General features: G+C 41.2%; 1 protein-coding gene across 2 annotated transcripts in view; it reads right to left on the bottom strand.

Moving 5' to 3' along the window:
- Nucleotides 1–10,390: 10,390 nt before the first annotated feature.
- The window catches only part of ccbe1 (collagen and calcium binding EGF domains 1), a 32,657-nt gene continuing 27,993 nt past the window's right edge, over nt 10,391–15,054 (bottom strand). For both annotated transcript variants that reach the window (XM_083983833.1, XM_083983834.1), the window contains exons 9-11: nt 13,627–13,662; nt 11,251–11,286; nt 10,391–10,899 (exon numbers count right to left, since the gene is read on the bottom strand). In XM_083983833.1, the coding sequence (XP_083839959.1) occupies nt 10,624–10,899; nt 11,251–11,286; nt 13,627–13,662 (348 nt within the window). In that variant the 3' untranslated portion in view covers nt 10,391–10,623. The remainder of the gene's footprint in view (nt 10,900–11,250; nt 11,287–13,626; nt 13,663–15,054) is intronic.

Below are 15,054 nucleotides of genomic sequence, written 5' to 3'. Positions count from 1 at the left end.
GTCTCTCTCTGCCGGTCCTCTCTGCAGCAGTCGAGGTTCACGGGTTCACCAGACGGGCCGACCAGCACTGACAGCCGCACAGTGTGGAGCGCAGGGGCGTAGAAGAAGTGGGGGCAGTGGTGCAGCTTGTCGGCCCCCAATAACATGAATTAATAAAATTTGAAATAGCATGAACAATTAAAAATAAAATAATCCCAGCTGATATAGTAGCCTGAACAGGTTTCCAGTCTTTTACAGGGTTGATATATAGATACAGATACCCATAATGCATTTGGAGTCTCCAATCCACCAAGTTTTTGGACTGTGGGAGGAAGCTGCGTGGGCTACCTAATGAAAACCCATGAAGACATGCAGGGAGAACATGCATAGTCCCACACCCAAAAACCTTAAAATTAGAAATATCACATGTATCAAAAAACATTAAACCATAGCCTACTGTCGAGACATGAGATTACAACTAATTTACAGTGTCAGCCTCTAAATTACAACAGTGTGTGCATGGCAAGTCTCTTCCATGTTTGCACTTATTAAAGGCTAATGAACCAAGTCATTCACTTGTAGTTTATTTTTTATTACTACAAAAATTCAATCAATTAATTAATTTTAAAATACTATAAATTCTCAAATAAACCGAGTCTCAAATAGACGCTGGTCTCCTCTACTGGCTGGGTCTGGCTACAGGTTTTAGCAAATACAAGGTCTCAATTAGAAGCTGGGTCTATTCCTATTTTTTGCAAGTTCTTGTGAATGCATAAAACCTCTCAAAGCCCACGATCGCCCATTTGATCAGTTTCTAAGTTGCTGAATTCGTGATAGAGTTCTCAACTGGCCTGCAAATTAAAATGCAACGCTGCCCGGGTGTTACTTCTAAATGAATGTGTGCTCTGGATGGCAATAATTTTATAACAATATAAACACAGTTGTATCATAAACCTCGTGCTTATTGCTCAGGGGCCGTATTCACAAAGAATCTTAAGGTTAAAAGTAGCTCCTAAGGGCCGAATTTAGGAGCAACTCCTAAAAAAAAGTGGGCGTGTCAGTCTTAAATTTAGGACTCCTAGTTTTTTAAAATAAGAGTAATTCACAAAGTATTTTAGGCCTAAAAGTAGCTCCTAAGTCTGGGAGAGCTTAAAAGTCCTCGTGAGGACTCCTAACTCAGTAAGACCTATTCACAAAGAATCGCAAATGGCTGCAGCCAGGCAAATGTATGGAGGACTGCGAATTGCTGCAGAGGGGGGTGCTGGAGCACCTGCCCCTTTGCCCATTGATGCCCAAAGTGCCTTTTTGTCAGTGTTTTTTTTTTTTTTTGGGTCATCTACAACATTTTCGCTACAAAACGGGAGTAGTGACGGTGACGGCGCCGGCACTCAACAACCAATCACCGTGTTGAGCGCCTCGAATTCGTGCACGAGAATTGACGTAATCCATAGCAACGGGGCGTCACCAGGGGCGTAACTCTTAGGCCCCGTCCAGACGAATCCGTTTTTTTCGAATCCGGATAAATACTTTATCGGATTGGCCTCGCGTCCACACGAATCCGGCGTTTTCAGGGGGTGAAAACGGTATTTTTTGAAAACGGGTCCCAGAGTGGGAAAATTTGAAAACGCCGCCCCAGCGTATCCGTCTGGACGGCCAATATGGACTTTTTCTGAAACGATGATGTCATGCCCCCCGCTGCTCTACCTGTAACCTGAGACACACACACAGACACACACACACACACACACCGCTGCAGCAGCTACACACTGACAGTCTATATGGACGTAACAACAACAACGGCCGACTAACGTCGCGTCGCTCAGACGCTGCAGCTGAATCGCGCCTGTTTAATCATCACTGATCATATTTACTCTGACACGACTCCCTGTCAACATTTAATCCCATGTTTGAGTTTGAATACAGCGGGGAACTTCTTCTATTGAATTACAGCGGGGACTTCCCGTCTTCTTCAGCTGTTTTAAGTGTTTATGTGTGGCAGGCAGGCTGCAGCGCCACACACACTCCACACACGCCTGCAGTATGCAGGTACTACAGCGTTTTGGGCCGTTTTCAGGTGATCAGTGTGGACGGAGATATTTCTGAAAACGATGCCGTGTTTACGGAGATTTTTTTCAAAACGATTAAGAAAAAGATCGGATTCGGTGAAGCCGCGTATTCGTCTGGACGGGGCCTTAGTTTGCTCTTAGTGATTTATCCTTAGTAAGAGTAGGTCTCAGCGGCTTTGTGAATAGCTTTTAAGAAAAAACTCCTACGTAAAAACTTTTAGTGCGAGTTAGGAGCACTCCTAGCGGTAAGATAAAAGGCTTTGTGAATACGGCCCCTGGGCTGTTTAAAGGGACAACGAGGAGTTTTGGAAAAGCGAAGCGTTTTCACACTACATTTATGAGCCTCCGCGCGCACCGTAAAATTATTTTGACCGCCGCAAGACGGACTCATGTTTTCATTCATCAAGAATTAAAGTCAGAGGTTCAAAGAGGTTCACATATCGTCGTAGTTCCGACCATAAACGGCGATTCAGCTGCGTTATTCTCATGATTCGTTGCGAAACCGAAAGTAAAAAACCCTGGTCGGCTCGACCAGCATCTCCGCCACCACTTATAATAACAAAATAACGATAGAGACAGAACGATATATTTATCGAAAATGGGCCCATTAACAAGTGTGGGTAGCGGAGATTCATCCACATTAACGTGAGACTTTTTTATAACCGAATAGAAACTCCTCGTTGTCCCTTTAAATGCTGAATGATTTGTGATACAGATAAGTATTGCCTGATTCATAACTTTGTACATGTTGTTTTGTGAACTGGAGCCAGACTGTTAAATTACTATAGGCTTGGGCCATGTTATCTCAGACATAGCTGCAGCATTATGTGTATATGTTGGCTCATAAGCAAAGATATACTGCGATACAAAAATATGTTTGTAGTAAGCTGTGTCAGCAGAGTAGTGGTGTTTATTTTTCCACTGTGTGTCATTTTCAGGACAGATTTTGAGGGATCCTTCATCCTTGTAATAAATGTTTGTGTTATACTCCAATTTCAATCTTGTTTTTTCAGATCAGAATTCATAGTATTGTGTGTGAGGCCAGACACCTGTCTTTATCATTAGTCCATCCTGCGCGGATGAGCCCAGACAGCGCATAGGAAACCTCCTCAAACAGACATATTATGTGAAGTACAAGGAACAAACACTAACGACCATCAAATGTAACAAGTGCGCTTAAATCCTCATGGTGATTTTTACAAACTCGAAAAATATCGTTTTGGGGGAAGCTCCGTTTCCGTGTGGAAAAGGCCTCGGTCCTGTCAGTTTCTGTATCACCTGTGTTGTTAAGACCGTGTGAGGTCAGTGAAAGGTTAGGCGCCAGAGTCGTGATGGCTGCAGGAGCTTTCACTGCTGTCTGAATGCCTCAGTGGGTGATGGGAAATGACACAATGATGTGCCACTCACTTTCTATTTACTTTCACCAGCTTCCTCTCGTTGCTTATGGAGGTGCAGCATCACTTTCTGTGAGGGCCTGTGATTAGTGGTTCAGAACGAACCCCAGAACAAAACATGCTATTGTGGTGACACTAATCTGGGGATTTTGTCTATTTGGGCAAATGATCGGCAAAAGGAAGGGACTGATCTCTACGTGTTAACAGCAATATGATTTAATGCTGCCTTGAATTTCATATACATTACACATAGTTTTCATTATAGTCACTCAGCATAAATGCACATGTCTGGCCTGTTACCTTTTACACCTTTTTGCTTTACATGTGTTAACCACTGATACTTTTTCCCACCTTATTAATACACCACAGAGTCAACAATTACACACTCAACACGGTTTCCATAGCAGAAATATGAATAGTGCCAATCATATCACAACTAAATACTATGATAAATCATGCTACGTTACAGACAGAGATGAGTCCACACTCTCTTGGGCAAAAACATTGTGTTTATGTTGCCTCAGACCAAATTTTGACAGCACATAAGAATTAAAGAGCCTGAAAATGCTCATTATTAAATTAGATATTTCCTTTGTTGTTGTAACCCTATAGACCACACTGGAGCAGAATACAGTTAAAGCAGATATCAGCTTCACGGCCGTTTCGGCTAATGCTGCGTTCAAGGCAGGCTTTTGAAACCGTAAGTTACAGCTTCAAGTCACAACTACGACTTGGTAGCGTTCCAGGTAACCCGTAGCTCGTGTTTTTACCATCCTGTTGTCTGTGAAAGTTCCCTATAACGGCCACTCGTAACTTCCGACCCGTGAACTCGTACCAGATCGAACTGGTATGACTTCACAGGAAGGAAAAACACAAAGTACGAGTTTCTTTGAACGCACCATGAGTTAGCAGCCCCCGCCCTTGTCAGGCATCAATTGGTCCTCGTGCTACGTCACCACATTCACGCGCATCCCTTGGCTGCACACACAGCCCTTCATGCCGTTCTCTCTCCTCATTGGATAACACTTGTATCCCACAAGGAAAATTTTCTCCTCGGGTTACAGCAGAGCAGAGTGACGGAGAGACTCGTGTTTAGGCTGAAATACTTCATGTAAGTGATTGCTGACGGAAAATAGGACTATTTAGGACTTATATTAACAAAAACATTCCACTGATATCTGCTTTAACCTCAATTTACTGTATGTCCCAATAATTTTCTTAATCCTAATCAGTCGTGGGTACAAAGTCTAGTTAGTTATTAAGATGAAAAATACATAAAAACTGACACTATCAGATCAAGACTCAGCATCTTTTCTGTCAATATTAAAATCTATTCAATGACAGGGATGGTAAGTTATTACATATTGTCTAACCGGCTCGTATGTAGTGTTTTAAATAGTACAGTTTGTCACTCAGTGATAGAGACATATCTGTTTCTGAGGTTATGCAACTCTGAAAAGTACTGTAAATATTATCTCTGTGAGAAAATTGGGATGGCTCGTCAGCAAACAGTGACACTGTAGATGTAGTAAAGAGTGACCGGACGTAACAAAAAAAAGGAAAATGTGACGACACACTATAATAACAATGTCGGCCAAACCTGCAACAGCACCAGAAATTCCAAACAGGGAACATGAAATAATAAATTAGATGCAAACTCTGGTACAAGATTTGAAGTGTGACAGGTTTCCAGTGGATTTAGGGAGCAGAGAAAATAGAGGCCTCTGTCCTTTGTGTGAGGAAGTCCTCATTAGAAAGTTAAACCACACTCTTTGTCAGGAACCGTAGGATTTAAATAACAATAGCAATGCTAATGGATCCATTTAGGGGTGGACAATGGGAACCTGTAGGATGTTAATGGGTCACTGAGACTGTGAATAGCCTATCACATGAGTCAGCACAAATATTTGGCCAGTGAATTACACGATGCTGTAGGAAATGTATCTTGGAACCGACAGCGAGTTAATCTGCGTTTCGCTGTGTTATGTATTTACTGGAGCTCGTAGTGTTGATATTGAAACTTACATTGAAATACTGCTTGTTTTCATTTATTCTGCATTTGATCAGTCTGTACCCATAGCTGTAGTGTAACTTGTTCATCTTTCACTTATTCCCTTTTTCTGTTAAACATTTGATACCTCACCTTCACTTGATCTGTATTATTGTAAACCATCATTTGATTGTGTCATGATTTTGGGAGCTTTAAATTGGCCTAGACAGATAAAACAAATAACATTTGTGCCATGCATGGAGCTACTTAAAGATGTTTGTATTACCCATGTCACATTAGGGGGAAAGGGAGAGTGGCTTGTCACCTCCTGGTGTGACGCAGTGGCTTAGTTAAATGAAGCCTGTTGCTTCACAGTGTTTATTCATACCTGAAAAGCACAAAGAACAACCATTATCACATGAACTACACGTCTGCTGAGATGACAGCATGCTAAGGAAACGAACATGCTGTGCTCTTAAGTTTTCCTCCGTGATGCAAATTTCTAACTGATGGACCAGAGAGCATCATTTTAAGTCTAAATTACCCTTAAATGAAGCAGTTTTTCTGACAGTATATCTGTCACGCATCATAGATGTGCCCCCCCTCACCCCCCGAACAAGAGACACACAAGACCAGCTTTTTTAATTTGATTAATGATTCTTTGAAACAATAATCTACAAAGGATTTTGGATCTTTCAATAACGAATAGACTGCTGCTGTATTATTTGTTGGCTCAATTCTGCGCACATAGGGCCAAATACTCACCCTGAACATTTCAAAGGGACTAAACCTTTATTTCAGATTGCTTCAACACGGCCCAGTGTGGTCCAGGGAAGAGAGGGCACTTATTGTCCACTGAGGGCTTTGCCACATTCATTTGAGGAGCAGCCCTTTCTCATTATTAACAGACACACTAAACTATGGGCCCCCAAACAATACAGAACAGATCCCTTTATGCGCACAAGTGCTCAACGTTTCAGCAGCCACTGTGTGCCCTTCGCCACTCCCTCCTCTTTTCAGATACCTGCACATAAGTGAAAGATGTGGAGGACACAAAAGATATCCTCAACTTTCCTTTTCTCCCATTCTGTGAAACAGGCCCACACTAAATCTTTTATTTGTGCAAAGCCTCTCATTAACTCCACTCATGCTGCCTCCCTCAGCTTGCCATTGCTTAAGTACTGGGTGTTGTAAAAAAAGCTACCAATTAGTCCCTCATCAGCTCCAATTAGAGGAGACAAAGCCTGAGTAAAGATAACTCAATGAGAGGAAGAGGTGGAAGGGCGAGGGCCGTCTACGGGTGTTTCTGTGTGTGTCCGCACATAGGTGTGTGTACGTGCGTGTGTGTGTGTTTGTGTGCATGTGTGGAGCCCAGGTTGGCAAAACATAGTTTGTAATCATTGAAGAACATGTGGCCATTCAGTCTGACCCGCTGCAGCACAGGTCCATTCACCCTCCAGGCTCCTCAGCAGACCCTTTTCTCAGGGCCAAGTGTTGTTGTGCTGGGAAGACAGGCCCCCCAGGAGTCCCAGAAAGAGAGCCATTCAATCCTCTTTACCTGTTTGCAGCATATAAAGCACTTAGAGCCAGGCCGATCTCTCATTATTGTCTCCTTCACTCTCAGTACTTCCTTAAACTTAGGCCTCAATTCAAGAGCAAGCCCCTTTTAGAGAGGGAAATAGGGGATGCATGTTAAGGGGGTGCCTTTCGCCTCATTAGAATTGAATTTGCACTGTCTTGTAATTACGTTGGAGGGCAACAATGTATTTTTTTCATCATAATCTTCACTGAATGGGGGATTTTTGGGGCAGTTAATTTGCTGCCCACACTAATGCATTAATTAATGAATTGGGTAACACTAATTTTCTCTATGCTGCCTCTCTCTGTTTGTTTCCTCCATCTGTTTCCAGCAGTTCTGGGCAGCCGCTACTAATAAAATTACCTCATTAAGGCCTTTATCGCAGCACAGTAACTCACTCATTCATTTGCTATGTAACATTTTCTTTGGAAGGGGGCTGAGTGTGTGACAGTTCCCATTCAGTGTTGCATCTTTTTGTGGGTGGTTCTAAATAATGAGGGGGACAAGCAGGGAGATATAATTAGGAACAAGGGGGCACTTCAGCAAATATTTGAAATCTTTTAAGGCTGGCCCTTGTATGACGGTGATTAATTACTTCCAGAAAGGATTTCGGAGAAATATATTGCCAAGCTCTCCTCTTTTCTTTTTCCGAATGGGACGACCTTGTTAAAATGATGTGCAGAGAACTTTTTAATTTCGGTCTCTCTTTAATCAAATGCGAATCATGGCTTGTACGGGCCTCTGAAAATGGACTCATTATGACGCAAACACACAACATGTAAACAATGATGTAGTGTTCAATGAAAGTGGCCTCTGACTGTTTTGAAGGACGCTTGGCCTGTGTTGTTTTTGTTCTGAACAACACAAATGATGATGATGATGATGATTGGGATGGTGATAATACTGATCCTTATTCTGATGTGAGTTATTTTAATTCTAATAGACAACAAAGACTCTGGACGTTATTTGATTGTTTTTTTTTATGCGTTGCCAAGAATGTGTGAAAAGTTTATGAAGAAACAAAATGGTTAAAATCGTTTTTCCTGACAGATATGGGTCAGTCTTTGAGAGGAAAGATGTTTAGTATGCTATATAATAATAAGTCTGTATGTAAACAAGAAAAATAGACGTTACCCACGCTGAGTGGACATGTCCACAAAGCTGTATTCATGATTGTGTTTTGATTATTGTCATGTGCTTCTTTGTGAACCACACTGCAAAGTTTAATGAGTTCATTAGACACAGTGTGTTGTGCATCATCTAGAGGGGTTGCCTTCATACATCAGTGTATAGTCATAGTGTATTTGACTGAAAGATGACTGCCACCCAGTGGACTTAAAGAGTACTGCATGTTTGTCGGGCAGAGTTGAATCCTTTCTTGATTAGGCCTCTGACAAAAAATGTGCCTTATTCAAAAAGAATGTGGTGCAGATCAGGCATTTTTAGGCAACACTGATGTGAAACAGCATGGAAACTAATTTGAAAATGATTATGGCAGCATTTTTTCCGTACATACCGACCTGTTGGTGAATTTGAAGAATCATTTTTACATTTTAACAGATGTGATGAATCATCCATTTCTACTGAGGCTGTTGAAACACTTTGAAAGCAGTTACAACCCGAGAGCTGAAAAATGACGCCGACAGTTTCTTGATGGGCCGTTTTTAGTTTTATTGCCTGGTCTCGTTATTCATAAAAAATAGTGACATCACCTTGTTTTGGTCAAGCTCCGGAGATCATATCTGTCGTATCTGTGACTTTTTCTTCTCTCAAATAAAAAACTAAACGGTGTGATAAATGTGAGGCACTGTTAACAGAGTCAAAGGTGAACAAAGAGGAGTGAAACTACAAAGTGTATGACTTCAGAATAGGCTGTTCTACAGCCAAAACCTCACTCTGAGTTCAGAGGCCCAGCAGCTGTTCAGCCTCTTCCAGCTATGACTGCATATGACCTCACAGCCCTCAGCATTTTAGTGGGGACACCAGAGCAAGTTATTCCGGGTAATGGCAAGAAACTGTGTAATGTTACAATGTACAATCTATTGCCCTTGTCAGTTTAATAATTTTTTGAAACTCTCGCTGGTTTAACACTTTATGTACCACTTTTAACATTTGCAATCAATATACAATCATTCCCTCACAACACTCTATAATAGGTTAATCAAACATATGTAGTTTGTAGTATTATGAGTTTATCTATGAACAGACAGTGAGTGTCAGTACACAATTACATAAACTACAGCATGTCTTATAGAGGATAAGCAGTTCACTGTTAAACACTTAAAATTTCCTTATGACTGTTTCCTGCTTCATTGTAGTAAGTTGGTAACCATCCATTAAATGCTTATACTGCTTATAGAAACGTAGTAGAAGGACTCTTAGTTAAAATCTAACTTTCAGTTCCATAATCTTTTTTAATATGAACACCATACAGAACAAAAACAACTGTACACAGTAAAAAGCATGCACTGCCATCCTACACCATTGTATAAACCTTGAGGCAATTCACCTGACTCACCTTAATATGAACTCTTATAAATGTTCTGCATCTTTCACCTTGGAAAACTGCAGTTTATTCAGTATGTGCATATCCATTACAAGTTTCCAACACTTTTTTCCATTAGAGAGCCCACAGCTAGCCCACTCTTTAAACATGACTTTGTATTTCCATCATTTGCAATAGATATGTTGCTGTTGCTGTTTTCTGCTAAAAAGTCAATAGAGACCGGAAATCTTTTCTTTTTTATATTAAGCATATTGCAACATGAGACAGATTCATCAGTGATCCCTTATTTTCCAGGTTAGGGTATTGCAGGAATCATGCAACAAGGTATCCAGGCCTTTGTAAATGTCAGTGATTTGGACCTTTGCCTTTGAGAAGGTCTCCCTCTGGTGGACAACAGAATCAAATGTTAGAAATTCAGTCCCATAAAGCTCGTTTAACAGCTGTGTGAATGCAGCAAAGGAGAGTTTTGGTGACTTGAATTTAAAATAAGCCTTCAAAAAAAATCATTCCTCTCCATATCTGCAAAATAAACCTGAATGCATTCATTGCATCTTTAATATGCACTAATCTTAGGCTTGGAGAAGATGCCCAAGATGACAGTGTTTTTCAGCATTACAACCAATCAACCTATTTGTTCATTTATTATACGTTTTAGTTTATGACTTATTAGATGACATATTTAATTGTTTCAGTCTATTTTTGACATTTCATAGACCACACTATTGAGTGACTAATTGGAAAAAACTGTATGCTCCAGTTCAACATTAAGTCAAATCATTAAAGGTGGTGGCTGACTTTCTAAAGTACGTGTGAAACACAATAGTTTGCCATGATAAAGAAATGAGGAACAACCTTCATTCATGAGAGACTTGTTTAATGTGCTGTGAAGGAACCATATGTTTCTGAAAATGTATTAAAAAACATGCATTTGCACAGTCTACTCATTTTGTTAAAAAATATTCACACATAATCTTGTATATCATACAAAAATAAACATCTGTGATCCAAAGACATACAGTACATTCTGTTTAAAAACACTTAAATAAAAGCAGAAAAACAAACCACTTCAATATTTACACCCAGACATAAAGTATTAAATTCCACCCTCTTTAAATATTCCAGTCAAAGTCTGTTCTGTCTCTCACTGGTTTCCTCTTCCTGCTCCTCTTGGCCCCTCCTCCTGTCCGAGGTGGAGGCTCCTTGTAGTCCTCACCCGATCCTACATCCAGACTGTCCTGGTTTTCCCTCCAGCTGTCAGGCACCGCAGTTATCTCCTCCCCCGGCGAGTGCATCGGTCGACCGTACACCTTGCTCTGCAGGTCAGCGATGTCGTTGCGGATGTCAGCCATAAGAAGGAGCAGGAAATCAAAGGAGCCTGGAGGGCCCTGAGAGTCAGATAGAACGAAAACAAATAAGGAACCTAACTTTCTTTTTTATATTATTTGAATTAAATTAAAATTATGGAAAGATTAGATTACAAAGAGTGGCCAGGGACTACTGAACTCTTCCCTCGTGATTTGTTGACATTAGCACCATCAGTGTTTATCCAAGGCGATAATGCTTACTCTGTACTGGATACTATTTACTTTGAGTTTGACAGTATCATTAACAGTGGCGCTTAATGTCCAGAGTCCACAGTGGCCTGTTTTCCATTGCTGCTTTACTTTAACTTTTGTTCTGGGTTGTAGCAACAAGTTACAATAGTGTGGCATCAGTATAGATAGCCAGCGTCTTACTGGTGGTCCAGCAGGCCCAGGAGCTCCTCTGTCCCCCTGGGGAAACAAAACAAATATTTACTTTAGATGAATTACAGTGGAAAAAAAAAGCATGAGAGGAATTCATAATGTTCTGGTTTTCAAGGGGCAAGAGCAAGCTGGGATCAGGATGAGAATAACCACAGATGCCTCCTGTAAAGAATAATTTGTCCATTTGGGAAATGTGTTTATTCAATATGTTTAATATGGGATACCACTTTCATGCCTGTGTGCTGCTGGTCTTGGATGCACGGGGAAACACTTAACCTTGCTCTCTCCAAATACACCTCAGCATCACATCTAAAACTCAATAATTAATATCATGCTTTTTTTTAATCCATGCACCACCATGAAATGTGAAAAGACAAGTTGTAGTTTTCATTTCCTTTTCAGTTTGTGTTTGGATGAAACAAACATGATACAAAGTGTCAATGAGTCATGGTGGTCGGTTTATCCAGACTTCCCCCTGCTTCCTGTCTTAATGACTACGCTAAGCTAACTGCTCCTGCTTTAAACAGTGGTTAAAACCCAGACATGGAAGAAGCATCAGTCCTCTTTGCAACATGTATGTCCCAAAATATCAAACCTACCAAATCAAATCAAACTTACTTCATCATATCTGTAAACGAGTAAGTGTAATGTAAGCGTAGCTTGATTATGAAGCATCACGGCAGCCCATTGACCTATACGGTAGCTTGCACACATTGACCTGACTACTACTCCTGTGGTTGTTAGCCAGGTTCAGGGTCACACCGGGGCTGAGAGTGTTTTGGCAGATGGTTTGGATTTGTAACTCAGAGAGAAAGATTACCATCGCCCTCCGATCTATCCACACAAACATCCCAGCTGTACTGAAAGGATAGCGTGGTACTGTGTCAATAAGGCAGATGCACCTAAGTTGTTCCATACGTGATCCACATGTAAAGCAAACAGACAAGAGCCTCGTCAGCTTTTAGACCTTATGGCTCTCTCAAGTCAGTGCAGCATGGATGACTGGTGATTCTTGATGACAGGTAACAAAATCTCTGCTGATCAAAATTACAATCATTCAGACCTTAATGCTGTAATAAGTCAGCCATAACTAGCTACAGATTGGAAATTGTATCCTTCGAGCTTTACAGAATCCAAACCAGACTCCCGTATAATAATGGACAATTTTAGTTTTGATAATGTTGCTAAGTCTCCTACGTTATCTGCCCGAGCGATCTCAATCAGTCTGAACTGACTCTGACGTCCTGCAGGATCCACACAGCTTCAAATTCATATGATACATATTAATATAAGGCTCAAATCTGTCAGACAGTAGCTAAATATTTCCATTTGGGCTGTGTGTACCTCCCATCTGAATGAGAATGAGCCGATTGTCAAACTCAGCTGCCGAAAGTCTGAAGGTCAAGACAGACAGACATCATCTACAGATATAATGGTGCTGTACTCGCCTCACTTTGTCTGCTCTTTGATTTCCTGTCTTTGAATATCACAGAAGGAAGAAGGGAAAAATCAGTCTAAATGCCAAAAAATGTGAAAAACGCAAACACAAAATCTCACAATCCCAGGATGGGATCTGCATTGTGCCTCCTTAATCTGAGGCTTTACCATCTCATGGAGCTTCTTTTTTGTTAACATTTACGCCCTAAGCCTCCCAGGAGAGAGAAGCAGGGAAAAGCACTCCAGTTAGCCTATTGAAATGTAGTTAGTGCCTCCCAGTAGCCAATCCAAAGCCGCTCTTTGTGTAATCCATACAATATTCCTATGAATCGCAATAATCCATACTTATCCGCAGTCAGGTACGGTTATGTGCAAAAGGCCATACATACAGAAAGAAAGAAATGCTCTACTTTTGTTCAAATACAGTAAAATCGCGCAAACTGCTGTCTGGCACACTAGTCTTCCTCTCTCAACTCGTAGCAACTTGTAGTAAAGTGAAGCTGTGGTCTGCAGGGACTAACTCTGTCTGAGCAGCATCCAGCTGAGGATTTGTGAATATCCTGGCACCTGCTTTGTTCTATTCACTCTCCACAAATGTGGAGGAGTTGAGAGGCAATTTCGCTATTGAGAAATTTCTTTTGGTGTTTGGCAGTTGAGCCGAAACTATTCAGTTGGTACTTTCAAACTTTCTGCACCAACATTTGTTTGGTTTCTTGCCTTTGAGACAGGACTCAGTCAGCCAAGAGTCAAACTCTGCTGCCAACATCTGGGTCCTCTGCCGGGGGGTAGTGCACTGGACCCCCTGCTCGACAGAGTCGGTGCAATTCAAAAAAAGATTTTTGCCTGAAATGTTTGCCTTTTATGAAAAAGAAAAGAAATACACATGGCAAGACAACCTGACAAAATTGTTTTTTTTTAGTGTTTCCTCACCTTTAGACCGTCTTTTCCTGGTGCTCCCGGAGGCCCCTGTTAAATAATAATAAACACACACACATTTTATTTCTGTTTCAATCAACTTTCACACTCCAAAGTCAGGTGGCTGGATGCGGTAACAGTCCACAGACGTAAACAGGCATGTGATTGTCTATTTGTCTGTCAGCTTGCTGACACACACACACGCAACATGATGGTGTGTTTTACACCCAAACAGAAATGTGTTATTATTCATTCCACTCTTTTCTTTTTTGAACACAAAACTGACATCTTCATCACGCTCCACCAGCACAGATCAATCCAAGATTAACTGTGTGCCTGCCCTCAGGCCCTTTCTGAGCGACTTCAGCATGATGGTAGAGACGGCTTTGATCTCCTTCCTGGGATAATCATCATTAAAGAAGCGTGACGGCATGGTATAAGGAGTAGGGCCAGTATTTAGATCAGTATCAATCCTCTGAGTCACACACACGTTCATCGTCTCTGAAACCCTCACATGCAGTCAAACACATGTGACCTGGCTGCCAAACCTCATAACTGTGCTCAGAATCTAATCAGGGTTGTGTGAAGAGAGGACAACTCCCTCTTAGTCAGAACTCACCAGCAAGTGCAGATATTTAATGTACTAACACGTCCTGCATCTAGAAAGCTTCGAATTCAGACACACAATAGAAGCAATGGATCACTTTCTACTGCTAACACATTGTTCCAGATGTGTTGGTTTGGCATCATGCAGCTTGTGATATGACTAATTGCAGGTGTTGATAGTCTGATTTATTAATAACAAGACTGCATGAATACAAGATAAAAAAACAACTAAAAATATGTCTCATTTGCCACATCCTGCACATTCTTGATTCAGATCCCACTGCGCAACACGCAGGGTTCACACTTAAAGGCAAGACGGAGTGCTGCACAAAAACACAGCAAGCCAAAGAAAACAGCTAAAGCTGTGGAAGGATTCAGTCCTCTCTGTTGTTATTGTCATTACCATTACTACGTGTTATCCCTTTTCACCTTGCAGGGATGAAGGCAACTGTAAGAGGTTGTGCTTTCTGTGTTTCTGAAATGTGTCAAATGAAACATGAGACACTTGGTTGCTTCATACAGATAAGTCATTCACAGCTCTCCTGGGCCTCGTGTCACGATGCAGGATTACTAAATTATCCCAATTACTATGGTGAGTTAAACCCGAAACCCCATAAAATCTTTTTTTAATTCAGCCTTGTGACACAAAGCAGAAGTATGAAAGTGAACTAAAACAGAACAAAGGCAGAGCAGGGTGTGAGAGCGCAGTTTACTGAGTCCTAAAATTACTCAGAAGAGCAGTCAGGAGACAAACACATTCACACTGATACAGAAGCCTGCACTGTTAAATATGAGCAACATGACAAATTAGTTATTATATAAAATGCGGAGTCTTGT

Source organism: Trachurus trachurus (assembly GCF_905171665.1).
Source record: "Trachurus trachurus genome assembly, chromosome: 12".
In the NCBI taxonomy this organism is placed as follows: Eukaryota; Metazoa; Chordata; class Actinopteri; order Carangiformes; family Carangidae; genus Trachurus; species Trachurus trachurus.
Note: the sequence above shows the minus strand (reverse complement) of the source record. Positions and strands in the feature narration are given on the sequence as shown.